The following is a 23,220-nucleotide window of genomic DNA, read 5'->3' as shown; positions in this document are numbered from 1 at the left end:
GTCTGAGGGGCTACTGCATGCAGTCCCAGGCCAGGTCTGTGGGTAGAGCCCCAGTGGGCAAGTTCCCCTCCTGGCTCTGTCCTTGGGGGCTGTCCTCTGTCCCCCATAAAGCAGGCTCCATCATGAAGGGTCTGGGGCTCTGGCAATCAGTGGCCTGGTCTTCAGATTGTCCATGGGCTCTGCTTGGAAAGACCCTGGCCAGAAGCTAGCTTCCCAGAGCCTGAGGTACTGGGTGATGTCCCGGGGGTGCTGCGGCGGACTCACCGAGGACACGCGTGCTGTTTGCGGCAGGCCAGGGCGGTGAGAGCCGTCTCAGTTGGCTGGACCAGCCCCTGCAGCTCCAGGGAGTCTCTTCCCTGGGCGAGGACCAAGGTCATCCTAATGCTGACAGAAGGGCCAGGGGACACCAGCCACCCCCGGGCTTATCCCAGAGCACCTGGACTTGGGGACCCCACAGGTGCCCCGCTTCGGCAGGGGGTGGGGGAGACAAGCCCCCTCAGTAGAGCTGTGTCAGAATGGGGCTGGTGCTGCCCAGGGGTTGCTGGGGGGCCAGGGCAGGGGGGTAAGAGAAGGGGGTGGGGTGTGGCTTTTCTCAGCCCTTTTCTGCAGCCTCTCTTCACTGGGGTCCCTGGGGGCAAGGCCCCCCACCCCACCCAACTCACAGTCTGGGGCCGTCCTGGGCAGGGGCATCTTCGCGGGTGTCCTCCTGCTTAACCCCTTCTCTCCTCTCTCGCCTTCTTCTCTGCGGCCATCGGCCTTGCCTGCTCTTCTCGGGGATCGTTCCGGGTGCTGCTCCCTTTCCCCGGCTCTCCAGTCCTCCTTCCACCTCCCCGGGTTCCAGTCTGGCCCGCTGCTGGGGCAGGACCCCGCAGAGGCGCCCCGACGTGCGCAGACCTCGCCCTTTGGGATGCGTCGGCGTGGCGCGCAGGACAGGACGGAGCACGTCCCGGCCGCCCACCAGTCCTCGGACCGGGCAGGACAGCCCGCTGGCTCCGGCAGGGACCCCGGGCGCTGACGGCACGCCGGGGTCCCCACGCGCGCCCGCGCTTCGGACCCGCCCCCGCGCCGCCCTCCGCGGCCCCTTGCATGAAGCGCCGCCTTTCATGGGCGTTTGTCAGCGCGACGTCCCCGCGAGTTGCTCCCGCGGACACCAGTCGGGGCGGCGTTCGCATTGTGCCCGGGGATTGACGGGGGGCGGAGGGGGGGGTGACAGGGCGCGGGCGGCCGCCCCGAAGCCTCGGCCTGTAATTTTCGGAGGCGTAATTGGCCCGGGGGCGGGGCGGGGGCGGGGCAGCCAAGGGACCTTCCAGCGTCGGGAGGCGCGCGGGGCGCGGGGCGCGCGCGGAGCGAAGCCGCGGCTCGACGGCGGCGCGCGGGGCAGAGGGTGCGCAGGCGGCCCCGGCCCGAACCCCGCGCGCCCCGGGCTGCCCCCTGCCCGGCCCCCGCCCCTCCCGCGCCTCCTCCTGGGGACCGCGTCGGCCTTTTGTTGCCGAGCCGTCTTTTCTTTCAGAGCTTCGCGCAGCAACGGAAATTTCACCCGATACTGGGTGAAAATTAAAGGAGCCCCCCCTCTCCCCCTCTCCCCCCGCCCCTCCCCGCCCCTCCCCCACTTCCCGCGAAGCCCGAGTCTGCACCGCCAGGCGCGGGGAGCCCGCTCCGAGCGCTGCGCCCCTTCCATGGGTGCCGCGCTCGCCTGCAGCCGCCGCCGCCACAGGGCGGGCGCGATGCCACGATGGGCCTGATCTGGCTCCTGCTTCTCAGCCTGCTGGAGCCCGGCTGGCCCGCTGCGGGCACCGGGGCGCGGTCGCCGAGGGATGCGGGCGGCCGCGGCGGCGTCTACGAGCACCTCGGAGGGGCGCCCCGGCGCCGCAAGCTCTACTGCGCCACCAAGTACCACCTCCAGCTGCACCCGAGCGGCCGCGTCAACGGCAGCCTGGAGAACAGCGCCTACAGTGAGTGCGGGGCCCTGCGGGGCCCTGGCGGGGGTTCTCGCCGAGGAGCGGTGCCCAGGAGGGCTCGGTGCTCGAAGGGGGTCTGGGGAAGCACACCACCCATGGGGTGCCCTGGTCTCTCACCACGTCGGGGAGGGGGAGCTGGGAGGCTCAAGTCCGAAGAGGGCGCGGCGAGTGGTCAGGGGCTCCCGCAGGGCTGTGTTGGGTGGCCCTGGCAAGTTTGAGCCTTTTGAGGTTTTCACAGAAAAGTCTCCGGACAAAGCATGTGTTACCCTCTTTATTGTTTTGACAACCTCTCTTGCCCACCTCGGGGACCCCGCAGTCCACCCCGCGCTCCCGCTGGTGGCCGCCCTACGCGGCTGCCTGCGCGCGGAAAACGCGCGTCTGAACCCAGCGGGGTTCCCGGGCTGCGGCCACCGCGGCACAGAACCATTTTCCTGGACCGGAATCCGCAGCCCCCCAAGGCCAGAGAGGGGCAGGGTGGGCGCTCGCGCCGCGGGGTGGGGTGGGGGCCTCGTGATTCTGGTTAGGTCGCGGGGCGAGGGCGCAGACCAGCTCCCACCCCGCCCTGCATCCGGAGTCCCCCGAGGCCCTGGGGTTGGCTTCTCACGACCAGGGGCCTGGGCTAGTGTCCAGCCGTCCTTCGAGGAGCGCAAAGCGAGGGGGGCAGGAACGCAGTGAGGCGCGCGGGAGTGTGGCGGGGTCTCGGGCTCGGCTGCGACGCCCGGCTCCCGGGCGCAGGACGCGGCGCGGTGGATGCGGGGCGGCGGCGGGAAGCGGCGGCCTGCTCGAGGAGCTGCGGCCTTGCGGGGCGGGCGTCTTCCGAGGACGCCTCCGGAGCCGCGCGGTGGAGACTAGCGGTGGCCAGGGCATCCCTCCCTGCTTGCAGGGCAGGGCTGGGGGAGGGCCCGCGCTCGCCTCGCGGCGACACTCGGGTTTTCTCCAGATCCAGTCTCCCCCTCGGGGTCGCAGAGCGTCCGAATTCTTGGGGGAGCCAAGGCGGGCCGCCTGGCGTCGGCAGAGGAGGGCGCGCCCCCGCAACCCCTGATGCCCCGCATCCAGACGCGCGCTGCTCTGGTCCCCGGCCTGCGCCCAGGCACGCGAGACGCCCGCAGCCTCCCAGGGCCCGGCGTCTTGCCCCTATGATCGCTGCCCTGCCGGCGGCTAGGCGCGCGCCCCCAGAGGTGCCCCACCGGAGGGGGCACCGGCTGACGTCCCAGCCCCCTCGGGCTTTTGTTGCAGGTCGTGAGAAAGCGCTCTTGTGTCCAGAAGGAAAGCACGAGGGGAGGGGGCTTAAACTTACCACGTTCAGAGAGGGGAAGCCAGGCCAGCTTCCCTTTGTGAGCCCCAGGGCCGAACCCCACTTCCTGCTGATATCCTGTACCCCGGGAGCCACCCTGGACATTACCTTCCACCGCGGTCTGTTGCCAGTGGGTTTGGGTGCCACCCGCAGTGCACGTCGTGGATTATATTTTCAGCTGACTTCACCCAGGGCTCCAGCTGTCCCCGCTCCTGGGACCCCACAGGTACCCCAGCGCAAACCGTGGGCTGGACAGCTCAGACCAGCATCTGCAGCCTGGGCTAAAGTCCGGCCCAAACACGTGTGTGCCGACTCCGGCAAGTCCCTCAGCCTCCGCAGCCTCGGCTTGCTTGTCTGTCAGATCATGACACCAGCTCGCAAAGTTGTTGAGAGGTGCCAGGGAGCTCCTCGTGCTGCAGAGCCCTGCACCTGGCACAGAGTCGCCTGGCAGAAATGTTACGTTGTGTTATTTCCCTCCCAGATTTGCGATCTTCTCCTTGGAGTATAACTTCCCTGATGCTTCCCCCTGCTTCATTTCCCTTCCAGTAATTTCTCTGTCCTCTGAACTTCCAAAGTCACCTCCCCGTGGGTGTGTGTTGTCTCCACACACCCACCGCCTGCCCAAGCCTGAGTGTGGTTTTGGACACCAGTGGGCACTCAGCCTTCACCCGGGCTTTGAGGGACACAGGAGTGATGAGCCTTCCCAACTCTTCCCAGGTATCCTGGAGATAACAGCAGTGGAGGTGGGCATCGTGGCCATCAGGGGGCTCTTTTCTGGGCGGTACCTGGCCATGAACCGGAGGGGACGGCTCTACGCCTCGGTGAGTGCGATCTCTCGTGTGGGTGGGCATGGATAGGGCAGCCATCTCCATCAAACATCACATCTGGGGCAGAGGGGTTGCGGGCAGTGTAATGGTTTGTCCAGGAAGGTGTGGGGCTCGAGCTGGGAGCCACCCCAGCCCCATGACTCCGCACCCGCTGTTCTTTCAGCTGCTTCTGTTAGAGGCGGCTGCCAGCTTGAGTGCCCTGGAGCCTGGGCCACAGGGAGGGGCACCCTGGGGGTCAGAAATGTCCTGTGTTCTCCAGTGCCATCAGGTTAGAAAATGTCCCTCTAAGCGTTTTGTCATCACCGCTACTGCCTTCGCTCAAGGTGCCCGAGCACAGGGGAGAGATCGTCCTCCAAGTTTCCAGTGAAATAAGTGGGCCCCATGCTCCCTGAGGCGCAGCTGGGTGTGTGCAGGGCACCAGCTCTACTCTGGCTCGGCCAGAGCTCTCCTGGGAGCAGGGAGGCTGAGGAGCATGGCGGCGTGACTCAGCTGGTTCTCCCCGACAAGGACAGGCAGGCACCAGGGCTCTCAGGCAGGAGCAGAGAGGGCGGGAGATGAACCACGTCCTGGGCACACAGGTCTGGAACCCAGTCTGTCTACCACCTGGGCCTCAGCGGCAGGAAAGGGTCCTGGGACTCTGGGTGTTGGCAGTGTCCCTCCCACAAGGATGGGGGTGGGGAAACATGGAGTGGAATCCGTGAAACTGGGAAATTTGCTACCTCCAACCAGCCATTACGTGCAATTCAGCTGATACCTCCTTGGGCAATGAGAGGGTTTCCACCCACATATAGTCCAGAAGATGCAGCCCAGGACCATCTCCCTGCGGCCACCTCTCTCCATTCAGTCGTGTTTGGGGGGGCTCACCAACACGGCCCTGCCCCCCTTGAAGTCAGGTACAGTGTGATCAAAAAGAGTTGCAAGAAAACCCCCTGAACTATGTACTTCACAGATTTTTCACAGTTTTCCTAAAGAAGATAGACAAGTTGGAATATACTCTTTGGTTTTCTCTGACGCAGGGGCCACTTAATAGAAACTGTATCTTGGAGGGGGTCCGGCCTCTTCTGTGTGTACTTCCAAGGCTGTGTACACCACTTGTGGCTTGTGAAGACGTGCCCCTGGCCCAGGGTCTGGCCTGCCTCTTTCCTGAGGCGGACTGTAGCTTTCTGGACCCTTCAGGCCCTTTGCCCCTGGTGCCGGGAGAGTAGAACTAACTCTCTGTTCTCGAAATGGCCTTAGACCACCACAGTCACTCCTGTCCCTTTTGGAGGGGGCCCCAGGGGAGAGCCTGCTGGCTACCGTGATGGTGCTGGCCCTGCTGACCACACAGGGTCTCCTGTTCACATGGGGGAAGTTCACAGAGTGAGGCACGGACAGTTGGATCAGGAGAGGTGTGAGGCCCACGGGGGACCCAGGCCCAGGGCTTTGGGGGACCCCGACAGGTCAGGGTCCACTTGTGACTTCCATCCCTGAATGCCGACAGTGCCAGCCTTGGGCAAGGAGGAGGGGAGTTTCCTTCCCCACAGGGGAGAGCCCAGGAGGTCTAGTCAGAAGGTGCGGAACTTTTCAGAGCACCCAGCAGAGGTGTGACTGCCCCGCAGGCAGTCTGGGAGGCGAGGCCCCTGCCCCCTGTGCCCATCCTGGGCACCAGCTTGCCCGCGGGCACTGCCTCCATGGCCCCGCCCCTTCCCTGCCTGGGTTCCCTGGTCTTCACCAGCAGCCTGCTTCTTGCCTCCCGCTGGCCACCCATCCCCTTCTGTGGGTCAGTGGCCACAGCACCCCGACAGCTCCCAGTTCCAGCCCTGACCTCCTGTCTGGGTGACAGATCACCTCCGAAAAGCCCTGATGGCTCAGAGACCTCCGGCAGAGGGCAGCACACCCCAGCTGGACTCGGCAGCTGCTCTGCCTCCCCTGCCCTAATTAGGGCCCCGCCAGCCACTCATTCAAGCCCAAGGTCAGCTGGGAGCCTTGGCGACCCACCTTCCCTCCCAGCCCTGCCTTCAGCCCAGCCCCCAGCCCCCACCGTGCCTTCTGAACCTCTGTTCAGTACACAGCCCTTGCCCCTCTTTGCGTTATGCCGCGGCCAGTGTCCTTACAGCTCAGGCCCTGTCACCCCTGCCCGGATCGCCAAGCAGCCTGGGGACCAGGCTACCCGCCTCCAGCCTCTCCCTCCACAAGTCCACCATCCGTCTAGCCACTCGTCCATCCTTCCTTCCTTCCACATCCGTCCATCCCTCCATCCGTCCAACCACCCACCCACCAACCACCTTCCACTCCTTCTACCTGCCCATCGTCCACGCACCCAGCCACCCTTCTACTCGTCCTTCCGTTCATTCATCTGTCCATCCGTCCACCTGCTCATCCAGCTACCTTTCCCTCCTCCCTCTTTCCTTCCATCCACATCCTTCCATTCATCAGGCATCTATCCAACCATCCGTCCATCCTTCCTTCCATCTGTCCATCCATCCATCCATTCCTCTTTCCCTCCCTCCTTCTGGCATTCATTCATTCATCAGCATCCTGGGCACTGACCATGTGCCACACTCTATGCTAAATATAAGCCTAGAATGTCTTCCTTAGATGCAATTCTGCTCATTAGCACGGCCTCCAGGAACTCCCCCCACCCACAAGCGGCCACCCAGGTACCTCAGCTCAGCCCACAGAGAGGTGGCCAGACTGCCTTGCGCTCCCACCTCCCACCTGCACTCCGTGACTCACGTTCCCACCCCGGCAGCGGGACCCTCCCTTGGCGCTCCAGAGCAGTCCGTGCTGCCTGCCGGGCCACGCTTTAGCCCTGCTGGCGCTGCTCCTGTCACCAAAACTGCTCACTAGAAAGTGCCCACCCTTCCCTAATGGCTCTCCGAATGTCACCTCACTGGGCAGGCATTTCTCAGCCCACTTCCTCCTCACGGCGCCATCATGCTTATGGGAAGCCACCTTCCTGCCCTCCTTGTGCAGCCAGCCCCCTGGCTTGCCCCCCACCTTGCCAGCCGCCCCTGTGCCACCTTTTCTGGAGCAGCTCTGAGTGCTGCAAAGCCTGAGAAGGAAGAGTGGCCTCCCCACGGCTGAGGTCAGACCGTGAAGAGTAGAGTTCAGCAGGTGGAACCAGGCCAGGGGGTGCCTCTGGGGGGACCCTGGGGAGCAGAAGCCTGGGGTGGGTGGCAGAGACCAGTCTGACACTGGACCTGCTGGGAGCTCGCCGCAGGGAGTCTCGGTTGCCACTCCCTGGCCTCTGGGGCCTGGCACTGAGCCGATGCCTCCCTCTGTTCCCCTTGGTCCCCAGAGGACCCCCGACAATGTGCATGCAATGCTCTGCCTGCCCCACGACCACCCTCAGGAGGGCCTCAACTCTTCCACTCTGAGGCTCGCAGGACTGTGTCCCTGCTATTGCCCCCCACCAAGTGCTTCTGCAAAGAGAAAGCCCGTCCCCAGTCTCCTGGGTGAAGGGCCTCGACCCTGGATGATGCACTTTCTCCAGGGCAGAGGGGCTGGGAGAAGGGCCAGTCCTGCCTTGAGGGTCTCACAGTTCAATGTGGGGAACAGACCCCAGTGCAGCATGTGTGATGTGGGGGAAGCCTGCCCGGTCCCCCCAGGTGACCTCAGTGTGTGTGATGTGGGGGAGAGCCTGCCCACTCCCCCCAGGTGACCTCAGTGTGTGTGATGAGGGGGAAGCCTACCCGGTCCCCCCAGGTGACCTCAGCATGTGTGATGTGGGGGAGAGCCTGCCCACTCCCCCCAGGTGACCTCAGTGTGTGTGATGTTAGGGAGAACCTGCCCACTCCCCCAGGTGACCTCAGCATGTGTGATGAGGGGGAAGCCTGCCCGGTCCCCCCAGGTGACCTCCGAGCCCCACGCCACACAGTGGAGGGGCACAGACCAAACCAGCTTCCTAGCCCTCTGTGATTGCCAGCCTGGGCCTCAGTTTCCCATCTATAAAGTGTGGAGGCTGGTCCTAGGTGGTGGCATCCATACTGTGACCCAGGGAGCGCTGGGCATCCTCAAAGGGGAGGCAGAGCACCCCCAGTTCAGCCGGGGCACCCACCCTTACCTCTGGATTTGCGGGTCATCAGGGAAGGGGCGCTTGCTTGGTGCTCAAATGTCTTGCTTCCTGAGGTCCTGCCACGTCACACGCCGCTCCGTTCATAGGTCTGACCACGCCAGCTGTGACCCGAGAGTGGGCCTGTGGCCCCTTGGGCCCCTGCACTCAGCAGCTGGCCCAGTCCTCTGCAGGTGCAGGCAGACCATGGGGGTCTCTTGCTCTTACCCACTCTTGGGAGGGGGGCAGGCCGCTCTGCCCACCTGTCCCTGCCCCCAGCCCTGCCCCTGGGCGCAGTGTGAGGAGGGATGCATGGTGTGGGGGGGCGGAGGGGTTCCCGGCAAGCCCATCTGCCCCATCTGGGACTGAAGAGCTGGGGAGGCATGAGGCACAGCCACCCCTTCCCCAGCCTCCACCTGGGGAGGCCGCACAAGGTGGGCCCTGAGGGACACAGGTGAAACCTTGTTCCCAGTCTATGCTGAGGGCAGGGCGCCTGGCCTCCACCCTGTGCCCACGGTGACCTCTGCTGAGTTAGTCTCGCTGATGCCTGCTGGTGCTGGGGCCCTGCCTCCCAGTCCGAGAGGGCAGCGCCTGAGCACTGGGGAGCGGGCACTTCCGCCCAGGCCCTGGCTTCTGCTCCACCCTATGGGGCAGGGACCCCAAGGACAAGAAGGAGACTCTCAGATTCAGGCCGACCCGCATTGAGTTTAGTGCAGAACCTGGGCCCGTACCCCCGGCCATGGCCCCTCCGGTCCTCTCTCCACATGTCCCCACGCTGGGGTCAGGGCAAGGGGCAGGGGGGCCGGGGGAGCTGGACAGGGACCCAGGAGAGTCCGCCCTCCCAAGGCGCTCGGGGAGCCTCAGCAGAGGGGGGGACGCTGAGCTGCATCCTCCAGGCGAAGCTCGCCAGGGCCAGGGAGAAGGCCAGGCCCACGTGGGGGGCGGGGGGGCAGTGGTGCGCTGGGCAGAGGGCACAGCCGGCGGGGCTGCGGAGGGGCGGGGGTGCCAGGCGGCAGCAGGACGGGCAGCCGGCCAGCAGGAGTGGTGAGGGGCAGAGGCCAAGGCGGCCCCTGGGCCCCATGGTCCCGCGGCTGCTGACGGTGGCGTGTCCCTCAGGAGACCTACACGGCCGAGTGCGAGTTCGTGGAGCGCATCCACGAGCTGGGCTACAACACGTACGCGTCCCGGCTGTACCGCACGGTGCCCGGCGGCCCCGGGGCCCCGCGCCAGCCCAGCGCCGAGAGACTGTGGTACGTGTCGGTGAACGGCAAGGGCCGGCCCCGCAGGGGCTTCAAGACGCGCCGCACGCAGAAGTCCTCCCTGTTCCTGCCCCGCGTGCTGGACCCCAAGGACCACGAGATGGTGCAGCTGCTCCAGGGCGGCGCTGGGCTCCGCGGCCGTGTGCCCAGGCCACCGGGCAGGGGCCCGCGGCGCCCGCGGCGGCGGCGGAGGCCGCGCTTAGCCGCCCAGGCCAGCGGAGTGGCTCGGCTTCAGCCTTACGACGGCGGCCCAGCGGCAGGCGCGGACCTGCCAGTGCCCGAGTGTCCCGTCCGAGCTGACCGCCCGCGCTCGGCAGGTTCCCGTGACTGACTGCGCCTCGCCCCTGCCCCTGGGCTGCTGCAGTTCGAGGACCAGCGGAAGGCGTTTCCAGCCCTTTCTGATTCTCTGAGACAAGGCTCGCCTCGGACCTGGGGGCCCCGAGGCAGGGCTCGGAGGGGGGCTGCTGTAAGTCAAGGCGCTGGTAGGGTTCTGTTGGCAGATTGCCCCCCTCGCCCACGGGGAGAACCCACTGAAGTGCCCGGTTTCCAGCCCACCGAGGAGTCTCCCTGCCGGGGATCGCCGTGCTGGGGGAGGGCGGCCCCGGAACTTTAAAGTACTTTGTTATTTAATAGATGATGATGCAGCTGAGGAGACACTTGGCAGTTTTCACTCCAACAGGTTCGCTTGTGGTGACAGCAGCGTCCCTGCCAAATTGCTACTTGAAGATGCAGGATTGCATTCTGAGAAACTGGGCTCAAGATGCATTTTAAACCCCTGGCTTTGAAAATTACTGTCTTTTGAAACCAGTAGATGATTTGTGTGGATGTCAAAAAAGGCACGTTCACGTGTGTGGGCCAAGTGCTTGTGGATTCCTTTGAGTGCATGGATCTGGGTGTGCGCTCCCGTGCCTAGGTGTGTACGTGTGTGTGCGTTCGTGTCATCCTGGCTATGTTCCGACTGTGCTGGGTGTAAGTGTGTGGGTGCACATGTGTAGAGGAGAGGAGGAGGCTTACTTTGTCCGGAACTCAGGAGCAGCTGCTCTGCGTGAGGCTGTGCGTGTCTCCGCGGGCAGTTCTGAGCACCTGTGCTGAAGGCCAAGTGCGACTCGCCCAGGACTCCTGTCTCCTCGTACCTTCCACCAGGGCTTTGAGCTTCACCTAAGAAAATGAGGCTTTGAGGTCTGGGTGGCGCGATTTGCCAGGGTCTACAGCCAGTTGGTGGCTGAGGGCCCAGGTAACTTCCCTGTCCCATGCACCTGCTCTGCAGAATGAGGGCCTGCTGGGCAGGGCTCCCGTACCCAAGCCGGGTTCCAGAGATGGTGGCATCGCCGATGCCCTGCCCCGACCTGCCCCACCTGCCCCCAGGCGGCCTGGCACCTGTGCGCAGGAAGCAGTGCTCCCCCACGCCTCCACACAGGGGCGAGGCCTGCCCACGCAGAGGGGCTCCTCTGTCCAGTTTGCACATTTACAGGACCCCAAAGCTGGCAAGGCTCTGTCCTGGGGGTGACTGTATTCTGGCACCGCCTCCCGCCTCGTCCTCGGCCACACCCAGCATTGGACCCCTCCACCCAGCTCTCCCCAGGGAGCTGAGGGGAGAGGTGACTAGGTGGACTGGGAGGCTGTCAGCCACGCTGCTCGCCCACACCTGGGCTAGGCCCAGGGAGAGTCTGCCCTGTCTGTGTGCAGCCAGCAGACAGGGACCCAGGGTGCGGGGTGCTGAACCCCCGCCCCGGTGCCCTCTGGATCCTCCCTGAATGGGGAAGGCCTGTGGGTCCTGGGTGACCAAGCTTCAGCTCTGAGTAGGCCTCTGAGCCCCTTGGCACATTCAGAGGTTTCCACCTCCCTGGCTTGAAGGACTTGGAAAGGTGAACGACTAGCAGGTCTATGATTAGTGCAATCCATCCATCCATTCACCCACTCAACCCATCCATCCCACCCATCCATCCATCCACCCACCCATCCACCCATCCATCCACCCATCCATCCATCCATCCTTCTATCCATCCATCCATCCACCCATCCATCCATCCATCCATCCATCCATCCACCCATCCATCCATCCATCCTTCTATCCATCCATCCATCCACCCATCCATCCATCCACCCATCCATCCACCCATCCATCCATCCATCCACCCATCCATCCATCCATCCATCCATCCATCCATCCATCCACCCATCCATCCATCCATCCTTCTATCCATCCATCCATCCACCCATCCACCCATCCATCCATCCATCCATCCATCCATCCATCCATCCATCCATCCATCCATCCATCCATCCATCCACCCATCCATCCATCCATCCATCCTTCTATCCATCCATCCATCCACCCATCCATCCATCCACCCATCCATCCACCCACCCATCCATCCATCCACCCATCCATCCATCCATCCACCCATCCATCCATCCATCCATCCATCCACCCATCCATCCATCCATCCATCCTTCTATCCATCCATCCATCCACCCATCCACCCATCCATCCATCCATCCATCCATCCATCCATCCATCCATCCATCCATCCACCCATCCATCCATCCATCCTTCTATCCATCCATCCATCCACCCATCCATCCACCCACCCATCCATCCATCCACCCACCCACCCATCCATCCATCCATCCTTCTATCCATCCACCCATCCACCCATCCACCCATCCATCCATCCATCCATCCATCCACCCATCCATCCACCCATCCATCCATCCATCCTTCTATCCATCCATCCATCCACCCATCCACCCATCCATCCATCCATCCTTCTATCCATCCATCCACCCACCCATCCACCCATCCACCCACCCATCCACACCATCCATCCACCCCATCCACCCACCCATCCACCCGTTCCACCCATCCACCTCCATCCATCCATCCATCCATCTGTCCGTCTGTCTGTCCGTCCATCCATCCACCCATCCACCCCATCCACCCACCCATCCACCCCATCCACCCACCCACCTGTCCACGCCATCCACCCACCCATCCACTGAGGATATGCTTGCCAAATGCCAGCCCCTCCGCTGAGCAGGAACCCACAGGGGTAAAGCGTCCTGTCCTTGTCCATCAGGAGCTCGCGGCCTCATGGGACCTCACGGGGGACAGCTCTCTGATAGTTGGTCGGGAGCAGTGACCTGGAGTAACTCATGAAAAATGGTTACTCCCTCTCAGGACAGGGGGACCCCCTCAGTCAGGACCTGTTCCCAAGAGCCAGTGCCTGTGGTCAGCCACATCCTGACAACAGCCTCATCCCTGTTCAGAGCCATCCTGGCACACAGAGAGACCCAGAATGAGAGGCTGTGGGCATGGGTGGGGGAGAAGAGGCACAGATGGACCGGCTTCGTGGCGAGGGGTGTTTAGTGCCCAGGTCGTGGAGTTAGGCCGGGCTGAGTGCCCATCGAGGCTGACCCAGTCTCGAGGCTCCGTTCCCGGGCTGTGAAGCCAGGTAAGGAGCTCTGCCTTCTCTGAGCCCCAGTTTCCTCCTCTGTGAAATGGGCACGATGAGGCACCAGCGTCCCTGGGCCATCTTGGAGATCCAGTCCAGCTGAAGCATGAAGGCCGGGGCCTGGCACGCAGTCGGCTGGGCTCCACGTCAGCTGCGGCGACACCACCGGCTCTGGCGTGGCAGGGAGCCGTCCTGGTCAGGAGGATGGAAAGCTGCCCTGGGTCGGGCCCCGCCTCAGTGCCAGGCCGTTCCAAGGGCCGCACCATGTCTAATGGCACGGTGGTGCTCCACCCACCCTGCAAGGTGGGGCTCACTGTCCCCACCAGCTCTGTGAGGCGGCTGACTTGGAATTGGATTCGGAACACAGGCAAATGGCAGGGCCCGCGGACTGGCCTTGGGTCCCCGCCTGGGCAGTGGGCTCCAGCTCCCAGCCCCGGCCCCCATCTGCCCTGCAGCCTCAGAAAGCCTCTCTCCAGGCCAGGCCAGGCTGCTGGCACAGAGCGAGGCTGACCTCCCAGTTCCCCCAGAGACTCGCGGTCATCCCCGGAGCCCCTGCCCTGTGCCCTCCTGGGCCCCTGCGCGGGTGCTGGCTGGGTACACGGGAGTGGGCTGGTCAAGGAAACCCACCCTGCCTGTTCTATCCTTGGAACCGGGTCCCTTTTCCTTTACAAACCGTTCCTCTCTGACCTGCGTCCTCCATGAACTCTAACCAGGCAAAGGCATGTCTATACGGAGGCTCAGAACCTTGTCACCTCAGAGCAGACTGAGCCCCCACACAGGCAGCAAGCCTTCGGGGTTGTTCCAGATGAGTGTCTGTTCCCCAGGGTGCTCGTCTTGCCACCCCCTGCCCCCTGCCTCCTGCGTGCCTCGCTCTTTCTCCCTTCCACACTCCGGCCCACTGCTCTGTTCCTCGCACGTTCTTCCCTGCCATGGGACCGTGCCCACCACTGTGCCCTTCTCACTTTTTCTTACAGCGACTGATACCACCTGTACTTACCTAGTGAACGGGGCCCTCACTGGTACCCCGCCAGTCACCCGCCTGAGGGCTGAGGCACCCCTTCTGTTTATCCACCAACCTAAGTCCCTCTTTGCTTGCAGAGACAGTCACTCCCTGAACTTATGGCCCGCTCCCCAAAGATATTCAGGGGTTTGTGATAGGGAGCCCTGGGGGTACCTGTATATGGGACAGCGAGGGCCAAGAACAGCGTCTGCTACATTCTGTCATTACCTTTTACAGATGAGGAAACAGGCTCAGGGAGATTAAGCAGCTTCCCGAAGGTCACGCAGCCATCGAGGGGCATGTCAGGGCTGGTCTCAAGGTCTCTTGGGCTCCAACGCTCGTACCACCACCCTCGGGAGGCAGGGCATCAAGGGGAGGGTCCAGTGGTGCAGCCGCTCTGGAAAAGGGCTTGGCAGTTCTTTACAGTGTTAGACACAGAGACTCACGTGACCCGGCAGTGCCACTCCCAGGTGCCCAAGAGAGCCAAAGACATCAGTTCACACAATGTTTCTGGCCGCGTTGTTCACAACAGCCAAAGAATGAAAATAACCCACATGTCCTGAACTAATGAAAGGATAAACAAAAGGTGCTCTAGCCATACAATGAAGTATGGTTTGGGCATAAAAAGGAGCCATGTAGTGGCCCACGCTACCGCTTGGGTGAACCCCGAAAACATTCTGCTGATGAAAGAAGCCAGATGCAAAGGTCACATACTGATGATTCCATACTTACTACGTCCAGAGTCGGCAAATCTGTGGAAACAGAAAGTAGACTAAGGGTTGCCAGGGGCTGGGGGACTTGAGGGATACACAGAGACTGATAAAGGGTGTGGGGTTTCTTTGCTAGGTGGTATGTTCGAACACCGATGTGGTGACGGCTGCACAGTGCCATGAATGCAAACTCTTTGAATTGTTCGCTGTAATTGGGGATCTGCGTGGTATGCAGATTGCATGTCGATAAACTTGATTGTCACAGCCACGTCTGCAGGTTTTTCTGTGAGAGTGGGACTAGTGGAGCCCTCCCCACTCTTTGGGGATAAGTGGGGGACAGGAAGTGAGGGCTGCATTGTCCCCAGTGGTCTGGGAGGGCACCGGGTCGCAGTGCTGGAACCCACCAGCAGATGGCAGCGGCCTCGGGGACGAGCCCCAGGTGGTCCTCAGTAGGTCCTCAGCAGGGTACGCAGCAGGCGCCCGCTCTTGCTGACTGGACGGGAGACAGAGCTGCTTGCCTGCAGAGAACAGGGTTATCTGTACAAAATGATGACAGTAAGAGCGAGAAGGAAAAAGAGAATGCGTGTGGGCCACTTCCCCGGCTTGGCGCTGTGTCGCGATCTCCGCCCAGCTCTCTGAGGCGGGTTCAGATCTCCCCACGTGATAGATGAGAAGCCAAAGCTCAGGGAGGGTGGCCACCCACCCAAGGTCACACAGCTTCCAGGGGTTGGAACCTGCATTTACGCCCAGCCTCCTGACTCCAGAACCTGGCCAGGGCTCAGGGGTTTTAAGGAGAGGCTCGATTTCACATTTTTGCCTTAGCATCCTTAATTTAAAACAGCGGTCCTCAAAATGTGGCCTCTTGACCTGGAATTTGGTCAGAAATGCATTCCGGATCCTACTCCAGACCTGCTGCATCAGAGCAGTGGGGAAGAGTCTGGCACCTGTGGGCCAACAAGTTCTCCAGGTGGGGCGCTAGTGTTCAGGGAGCTCTGATGGAAAGGGACAGCTCCACAGGTTGCTCATGCCTATTAAGTCAGCGCATCAGGTGCTTTGCTACAGGCTGCATGTTTTTCACCCATTATCACACTGAATTCTCCCAGTCACTCTGCAAGGCTGGCTGTTACGGTCCCCATTTTACAGGTGGGGAGACTGGGGTTCAGGGAGAAAGCCTCAAGCCTCCAGTGGCAAAGCCTGAGTGTAGACTGGAAGCTGAGTCTCAGAGGTCACTGTGCCTGCCACCCTGGGGACAGACAACAGCCCCGGCTGCCCCTTACCCAACACGCGTACTTTCTGCGGACTGGAGGGCAAGTGGCGGGCTGGGCAAAGGAGCAGTACCTCCACCCAGGTACAGGGGTCTTGGGAAAGTCATTGCCACTGAAATGTGGGTGCCATTGCTTAGGGCCACCTCGGGCCTGCTGCTGGGAGCAGACAGGGTGGAGTGGAGTAGGGATCGCAGTTCCCCCAGCTCACCAACACCTAGTCCGGGGCATCCCTGGCCCCATCAGTGTCAGACTGGGTGCCTCCAGTGTTCACCCACCTGTGGCCTCATCTCAAGATTGCTTTTGGAACCAAATGGATTTGGATTCATAGCTCATTTGGCCCCAGTTGAACCTCCCAGGGAGTCTGTCTTCCCTCTTTGTGTTTGTATTCAGCTCAGCTACAAAGGTCAGAAAACTTAAAATACATGTACTTTAAGCAAGATAAAAGTGTATATCTCTCAGATAAAATAAGTCCAGGGGTGATGAGGTTGCTCCACATTCATCAGGGATCCAGCTTCCTCCCATTTATTCCCTCCATATTCAGGGTACATGAATTGTGATGTCATGGTACAAAGTAGCTGCTTGGGCTCCAGCCATCCCATCCACATCCCACCCAGAAGCCTCAAGGAAGACAGGCATGTCTCCATCCTCAAAGGACACTCTCCAGAAACCACACTCACGAGAGTTGCTTACCTTCCATTGGTCAGAATTCAGTCATATGGCTCCTCCAAGCTGCAAGGGAGGCTGGGAAATGTAGTCTTTACTCCAGGTGGCGATGAACCAGGCAAAGCCAGGGGTTTCTATTAACAAAAGAAAGGATTGGGTGGGGGAAGCTTCTGCCTCCCTCGAGCAGGTGCTGTGATCTTCCTCCACCTGTGTGCATCCTGGGACGTCAAGTCCTTTCCTCCCTGGCAGCTTCTTCAAGCATCAGGAACACAAGGACAGTGCTTGGCCCGGTGGATGTGCTCCGTGCTGCAAGAGCTGCGCTAAGATTTACTGCCGGCTCAGCCCCAGCCACCTGCTGGAGGTCAGAGCCTCTGCTGCGAGAGCTTCCCTAGCCTGTGCCACGGATGCACAGAGGCTTTTCCGACAGGACGCGGAGCGGCTGGCATCCGAGGCCCCTCCCTGGGCAGGGGCAGGGGCTGCTGCCCTCACCTGCTCCCACCCTCCCCTGGGTTTAGAGGGCTGCCAGCCAGGCCAGCACCTTTCTCAGAACCACAACCCCAAGGGAGTGGGGAGGTGAAGTAGGGGAGGGTGCTGCTGGGTCCTGAGGGGGCCCCATGCCAGGCACAAGACTGGCTGCACAGTTCGCTGAGCTGACCCGGCCACGGGCACTGCAAGCTCCCGGCCCCAGACCCCTCCTGCAGCGGGACAGGGGGTGGCTCTCAGCACCCTGCCCGGCTCCTGCCAGGGCCTGGGTGCTCAGCACCTCACAAAGAGGTGTGGGCATGCTGGACCCAGAGGCAGTGTCTGATCTCCAGGCAGCCCTCCTGCCCCTGAGCTTAACCCTGCTATGACTCAGGAGGCGGGTGTGGGAGAGGGCACTGGAGCAGGAATGGAGTTGGGCCCTGCCAGTCACGGCTAACAGCCCCTGGGCCAGGCAGCTTCCTGGAGAGATGGCCCTCCGTGCACCTGGGCTCCTGCAGGAGGTGCTGCTGAAGGCTGAGGTTGAGCTCTGGCACTGGCCGAAGAGGAGGCCACCCCTCGGCGCTGGAGGAAGCTCACCACTGACCAGGGCCCGGTCTCCTTGCGGTGCCCACCCTGGCCCTACCCCCAGTTCCCTACCCACAGGACAAGGATGAGGATGGGACCCTGCCCTCAGGGCCGGCACTGTGCGATGGCCATGCCCCGTGGCTCCCTCCTGCAGCAGATGGAGCTATCTCATTGGTAGCAGGGGCAACATGGCTGGTGCAGCCCACACTCCTCACTGCCTCCGTCCCCTCCTTTCCCAGGTGCTCACTGACTTCCTCAGTGCCAGCCTGTGCCTGACATCCAAGCTGAGACCTGAGTGACAAGGAGCCACTGTGCAAAGAGGGTGGCCTGCAAGTGCAAAGGCCCTGTGGTGGGGAGAGTCCTGGCCCAGGCCCAAGCAGCCCGGCCAGCCGAGGGGCCACCTGGAGCACAGGCAGAGGGCACGGGGTGGGGGAGGCAGGCAGGGCAGCTCCTGCAGGGCCTTTGCATCTTATACAAGTGTGGTCAGAGGCTGAGTCCGGGGCTGCGGCTCTGAGGGCAGGGCAGAGGCCCCTCTGTGCTCGACAGAGAACTTGTCCTTGCCTCCACCCTGGAAAGAGAGCCCTGATGTTCCTAAAGGGCTGCTGACCCGCCCCCAAGACCCTTTACCCCCTGGTCTGGCCCTCCCCTGCTCCCCTTCCGAGCTGAGGAATATAATTAACAACATGGGCTTTGCTTATAAGCCCCCGAAACCCCAACACCCATCTTCTCAAGAGCTCATCAAGGAGAACTCGGAAGTGACAGACCAGGTGCAAAGGGGAGCAGGTGTGCGTGAAGTGGCTGAGCCGGCCAGGGCAGGAGAGGGCGCTTGCTCACAACCTCTAGGGTCACTCAGATTTCTAGGAAAACTATCAAGACCCCAAGAGACAGAGGGGCACAGAGGAGAGACACTAACACCAGTGTGTGCCCCACAGAGACATGCTCCACTCTCGGCCACCAGGGCGGGGCAACAGCCATCAAGTCACGTCAAAGTGAAGGGAGTCTGAGACATTGTCACGGCTAAGAGGAGCCAGGGAGGTGTGGCGAGCACGTGTGACGTGCTGTGCTGGACAGGACCCTGCGGCAGAGGGCGCGAGGGGGAGCCAAGGGGGATCTCCTTAAGGCGGGTCGATGACACCGGGTCCATATTGGTTCATTGCTTGTGACACATGGAGCACACACATGTAAGATGTTAACAGCAGGGGGCCGAGTGTGGGGTATACTGGGCCCTCCCTGTACTGTGAAACTGGTCTGTAAATCTAGAACAACTGTAAAGTGAAGTTTATTTACAAATAAAATAAAAATCCAGTATCATTGCTTACGAGAAAAGTTAATAAAGACTAACAGGAAAATAAAACAAAAATAAAAAAAACCTGTTCACCCAATGCTGCTCCAGATATGGTTAAATGGACAGCCTTCAACATACTGCTGTCAGCATAAACTGATATTTTCAAGGACATAAATTTACAATCCAACATTGTTGGCCTGAATCCAGAGATTCTGCTTCTGAAGAGCAAATCCCAAATAAAGGGAAAAAAGTTTATGTGCAAAGATGTTCATCACAGCATTGTTTATAATAGAAAAGTGGGTGGGGGGGGAACAAATAAACCAGAAACCACCTAATATTAGAGACAGAACAGAGTAGTATAATAAGAAAACCATGGTATATCCATCCTCCTGTACAACTCGTGAAGTTTACAGGACCTCAGAATGGTGTGGGAAAACGGCAGGGTGTATTTATTAAGTGAAAACAAAAATTGTCTTTGTGGGATGATTCATTTCATCTGTGCTTTCAGCAAGTGAATATTTATTAAGTCTTTGCCTGTGCCAGGTGGCCCCTACACTGAAGAGGGTGCACGGGAGGCAGTGGTTATCACCCCTTTTGGTACGGGCATGGGTGGAGACTGTGCTAGACCCTGGAGTCAGGGAGGGGCTTAGGAAGCCTGGAGGAAGCTCACCACTGACCAGGGCCCGGTCTCCTTGCGGTGCCCACCCTGGCCCTACCCCCAGTTCCCTACCCACAGGACAAGGATGAGGATGGGACCCTGCCCTCAGGGCCGGCACTGTGCGATGGCCATGCCCCGTGGCTCCCTCCTGCAGCAGATGGAGCTATCTCATTGGTAGCAGGGGCAACATGGCTGGTGCAGCCCACACTCCTCACTGCCTCCGTCCCCTCCTTTCCCAGGTGCTCACTGACTTCCTCAGTGCCAGCCTGTGCCTGACATCCAAGCTGAGACCTCCATTCCTGCTCCAGTGCCCTCTCCCGCACCCGCCTCCTGAGTCATAGCAGGGTTAAGCTCAGGGGCAGGAGGGCTGCCTGGAGATCAGACACTGCCTCTGGGTCCAGCGTGCCCACACCTCTTTGTGAGGTGCTGAGCACCCAGGCCCTGGCAGGAGCCGGGCAGGGTGCTGAGAGCCACCCCCTGTCCCACTGCAGGAGGGGTCTGGGGCCGGGAGCTTGCAGCGCCCGTGGCCGGGTCAGCTCAGCGAACTGTGCAGCCAGTCTTGTGCCTGGCATGGGGCCCCCTCAGGACCCAGCAGCACCCTCCCCTACTTCACCTCCCCACTCCCTTGGGGTTGTGGTTCTGAGAAAAGTGCTGGCCTGGCTGGCAGCCCTCTAAACCCAGGGGAGGGTGGGAGCAGGTGAGGGCAGCAGCCCCTGCCCCTGCCCAGAGAGGGGCCTCGGATGCCAGCCGCTCCGCGTCCTGTTGGAAAAGCCTCTGTGCATCCGTGGCACAGGCTAGGGAAGCTCTCGCAGCAGAGGCTCTGACCTCCAGCAAGCCTGGGGGTCAGGCAGCTTTCCAGAGATAAGCTGTCTTTGAGTAGGGTGGTCAGCCTCACATAGAAGGTGGTGGGAGGGTCCCCAATGGGGATGGAGTCCAGTGAGCGTGGTGGGTGCTGTTCAGGGAGACAAGGACTGTAGGCACAGCCAAAGCCATCAGGCCTTTTCTGACTGGCATGGGGAGCCACAGAGGGTTAAAGAGTCAGTGGCAGGATCAGATTGCTTCTGAGTGTCCATCAGGAGCCAGGGCTCTGGGCCTCGCCCACCCCTCCCATATTGTGGTGGGCCCACTGACCGTGACCCGCACCCTTGGCCAGAGGAAGTGGCCCCTCCCCTGGGGACCTATCAGGGCCTCCATCTCCTGGGGCCTTTCTGCTGCCGCATTCCTGGCTTGGGCAATCAGGATGGACGCAGCAGGGCCCCTTCTGGGTGCCACGGTCACTGCTTCTAGCGTGTCCACATCCCCTGCCTCCTGGGATCACAATGGCCCGTGAGAAACCAAACATCCAGGGCTGACTTGTCGGCCGTCTCCTGCAGCCCCGGGTCCTGGGAAGCAGAGTCACACAGTCAAGGGGCTGGGGATGTGACGGGGGACGGCAAGAGGCCCTTTTCGCCCAGCCTGGAGCACCCACGCTGAAGAGCAAGCCCCGGGCCTCTCCATGTCCACCGCAGGGTCCTGCCACCTGCACACACCCACGCAGCTCCAGGAAGTGCCAGCGCAGGGGGGTCGGGGCTCCATTGGGCCTCACAGAGGGCTCTGGCCTTCCTCACTCATGTTCCTGTTGGATCCCCACCTGGAGGGGAGCAGGGACCTGAGGCTCAGAGAGGGTGAGTGACTTGCTTAGGGTCACACAGCAGGTGGTTGTGGGGGTGAAGGTCTCCCATCAGTAAACTCACACGCCTCGCAGCAGCGGGGGCTGGGGTTGTTCCCACCTGGTCTGGCCCACTGTCCTTTGGCTTTGCTCTGGAAAGACCTAGTGAAAGCAACTTAGTAAAAAGAAGTACTGTCAAATTAGGGGCGGTGGGGCCCCAGGAAATGGTGAGGGAACACACCAGCATGCACAACTCTGAGCTCGGTTTGCTGTGTGCACGCCTTCAGACGGTCTGCCCGGAACTGCCGAGCGAGGCCTCGGTCCTGCTCCCTGGTCCTTGATCACCTGCGAAATATGAGAGGATTTCCACTGTGCTTATGGCCCCGTGGTCTCAGGAGGGTTTGCATGGTCTTGGTCTCCTTGCAGGATGTCGAGTCGCTGCAGTGTGCACGTGCCTGGCTGCATCGCCTCAGTTTCCCCCTCAGCTTCCAAGAAGCGTTGCTGTGAGGATTGCAGCTGATGAGCAGGAGGCCCGTGGAATGCACTTGGTTAGAGGCCGCTGTGACTGTGACGCTGTGCATGCACCTCTCTCGGGGACTGGGGTGGCTCTTTTCCCCTGGGGGCCACAGAGGCAGAAAGGCCGCTCAAGGGGATTTGAACAGAGGCCAGTAGCGGTGTGCAAGGAGCTAAATGAGGCCACGGGACTGGTTCTCAGCCCTGTCTGCCACCCGTCCTCGCCTCCAGGGGTCTGCACACCTGCGGGCCAGGGCCGGCCCACTGCCCTCTTTAGTAAGTGGAGTCCTCCAAGCTCCCAGCCACACCTGCTCGCGTACCTGCTCTCTGCGGTGGGGCTCCAGCTGCCGCCAGCAGAGCTGAGCTGTGGGGACGGAGCTGGTGGCCCAGAGCTGCAGGTACGTCCTGCCCGGCTCCTTGCCGAGCTGTGCGCAGCCCTCCCTGTGCTGGCGCAACAAGCCTCTGAGCAGGTGCGGGGAGCGGGCCTCCCATGGCTGCTCTTAGTCCTCAGGGGAAGCATGCCCCTCCCACACTCAGGAGACCCCCGGGACGACCTCCCAGGTCTCAGCTCCCACTCTGTGTCCTGAGCCCCCTTCCTACTTGGCAACCAAGCCAGCACTTTTCAGCAACCATGAAAAGCCACAGGGTGAAGCAAGCCCAGGGTGGCCACTGGGCTGAGCAGGTCAAGGACCACGTCCGAGGCCTAGCCTGAACCCCTGGATCCCAGCAGCCTGTTCCGACCTGGGGCCACTCCAGCTTGGAAGGGAGGCGGCAGGGCTGGCGTCCGCCAGAGGCTCAGAGACCCTGTGCGTTTGGTGTAACGTGGGTTGAAAGCAGAAAGCCCTGCCTTCAACAGCGCTGACCGCTGCCCTGCTAGTAACGAGACTTTGGCTTCAGCCGCTCGGTACCCCCTGGGCTGCTTGCCCTTTTTCCCTAGAGGCCCCTGTGTCTCACGTCCAGGCCCCACACTCTGTCTCAGTCCCCCTTCCCACCCCAACAGGAACTTCAGGTCCACCAGATGCCACTTCTCTGCAGGTGCTTCCCTGACTCCACCAGGTTAAGGCTCCTTGCCACCATCACTCTCCACCCGTAGGCCCTTTGACCCCTCTTTCTGAAGGCTCACCCCATGCCTGTTCCTCCCCCTGGAGTGGCAGCTCCACCCAGGTGGGGATGGTGGTGGCATCTCTGACACATCCCTGTGCCTGCCTATGCAGCTGTGCAGCCAGGTTTGTTGAATGACTCACTGAGCTTCGAGGTGGGCGGAGGAGTCCCTGCACACCAGGCCCACTGCCACCACGATCAGGATATGAAGAGGGGGTGGCCAAGGCGGCTACGATGTCTAGGAAAAGCATCCCGCTGAAGGGGGCTCCGTTTAGTTCAGTTGATGGCCAGTGCTCGGTACCTGGTGGGGGGATACACGCCTCAGCGGCCTGCAGTCCGACGCCTCTGGAGTGTGGTGTGACAGCTTCAGGAAGATCTGAAGGAGAGCCATTTTATTGCTGAAATTATTTAAGAGTTTTTTTTGAAATTTCCTTTGTAATGATAAGTGAATGATTTTAAGGGACCCAAACAGTTTAGCTGAGCAAATGCGCCGTTCACCCGGCA

General features: G+C 61.5%; 1 protein-coding gene across 1 annotated transcript; it reads left to right on the top strand.

Moving 5' to 3' along the window:
• The first annotated feature begins 1,336 nt into the window (after window positions 1-1,336).
• Window positions 1,337-11,125, top strand: FGF3 (fibroblast growth factor 3). Its single transcript, XM_037011670.2, has 3 exons — window positions 1,337-1,952; window positions 3,970-4,073; window positions 9,229-11,125. The coding sequence occupies exons 1-3, from the start codon at window positions 1,733-1,735 to the stop codon at window positions 9,700-9,702; spliced, it is 798 nt and encodes a 265-aa protein (XP_036867565.2). The 5' UTR covers window positions 1,337-1,732; the 3' UTR covers window positions 9,703-11,125.
• The last annotated feature ends 12,095 nt before the right edge of the window (window positions 11,126-23,220 follow it).

The sequence above is a fragment of the Manis javanica genome, chromosome 11, assembly GCF_040802235.1.
Source record: "Manis javanica isolate MJ-LG chromosome 11, MJ_LKY, whole genome shotgun sequence".
Lineage (NCBI taxonomy): Eukaryota > Metazoa > Chordata > Mammalia > Pholidota > Manidae > Manis > Manis javanica.
The sequence above is the reverse complement of the archived record's forward strand: the minus strand, read 5'-3'. Positions and strand labels throughout refer to the sequence as shown.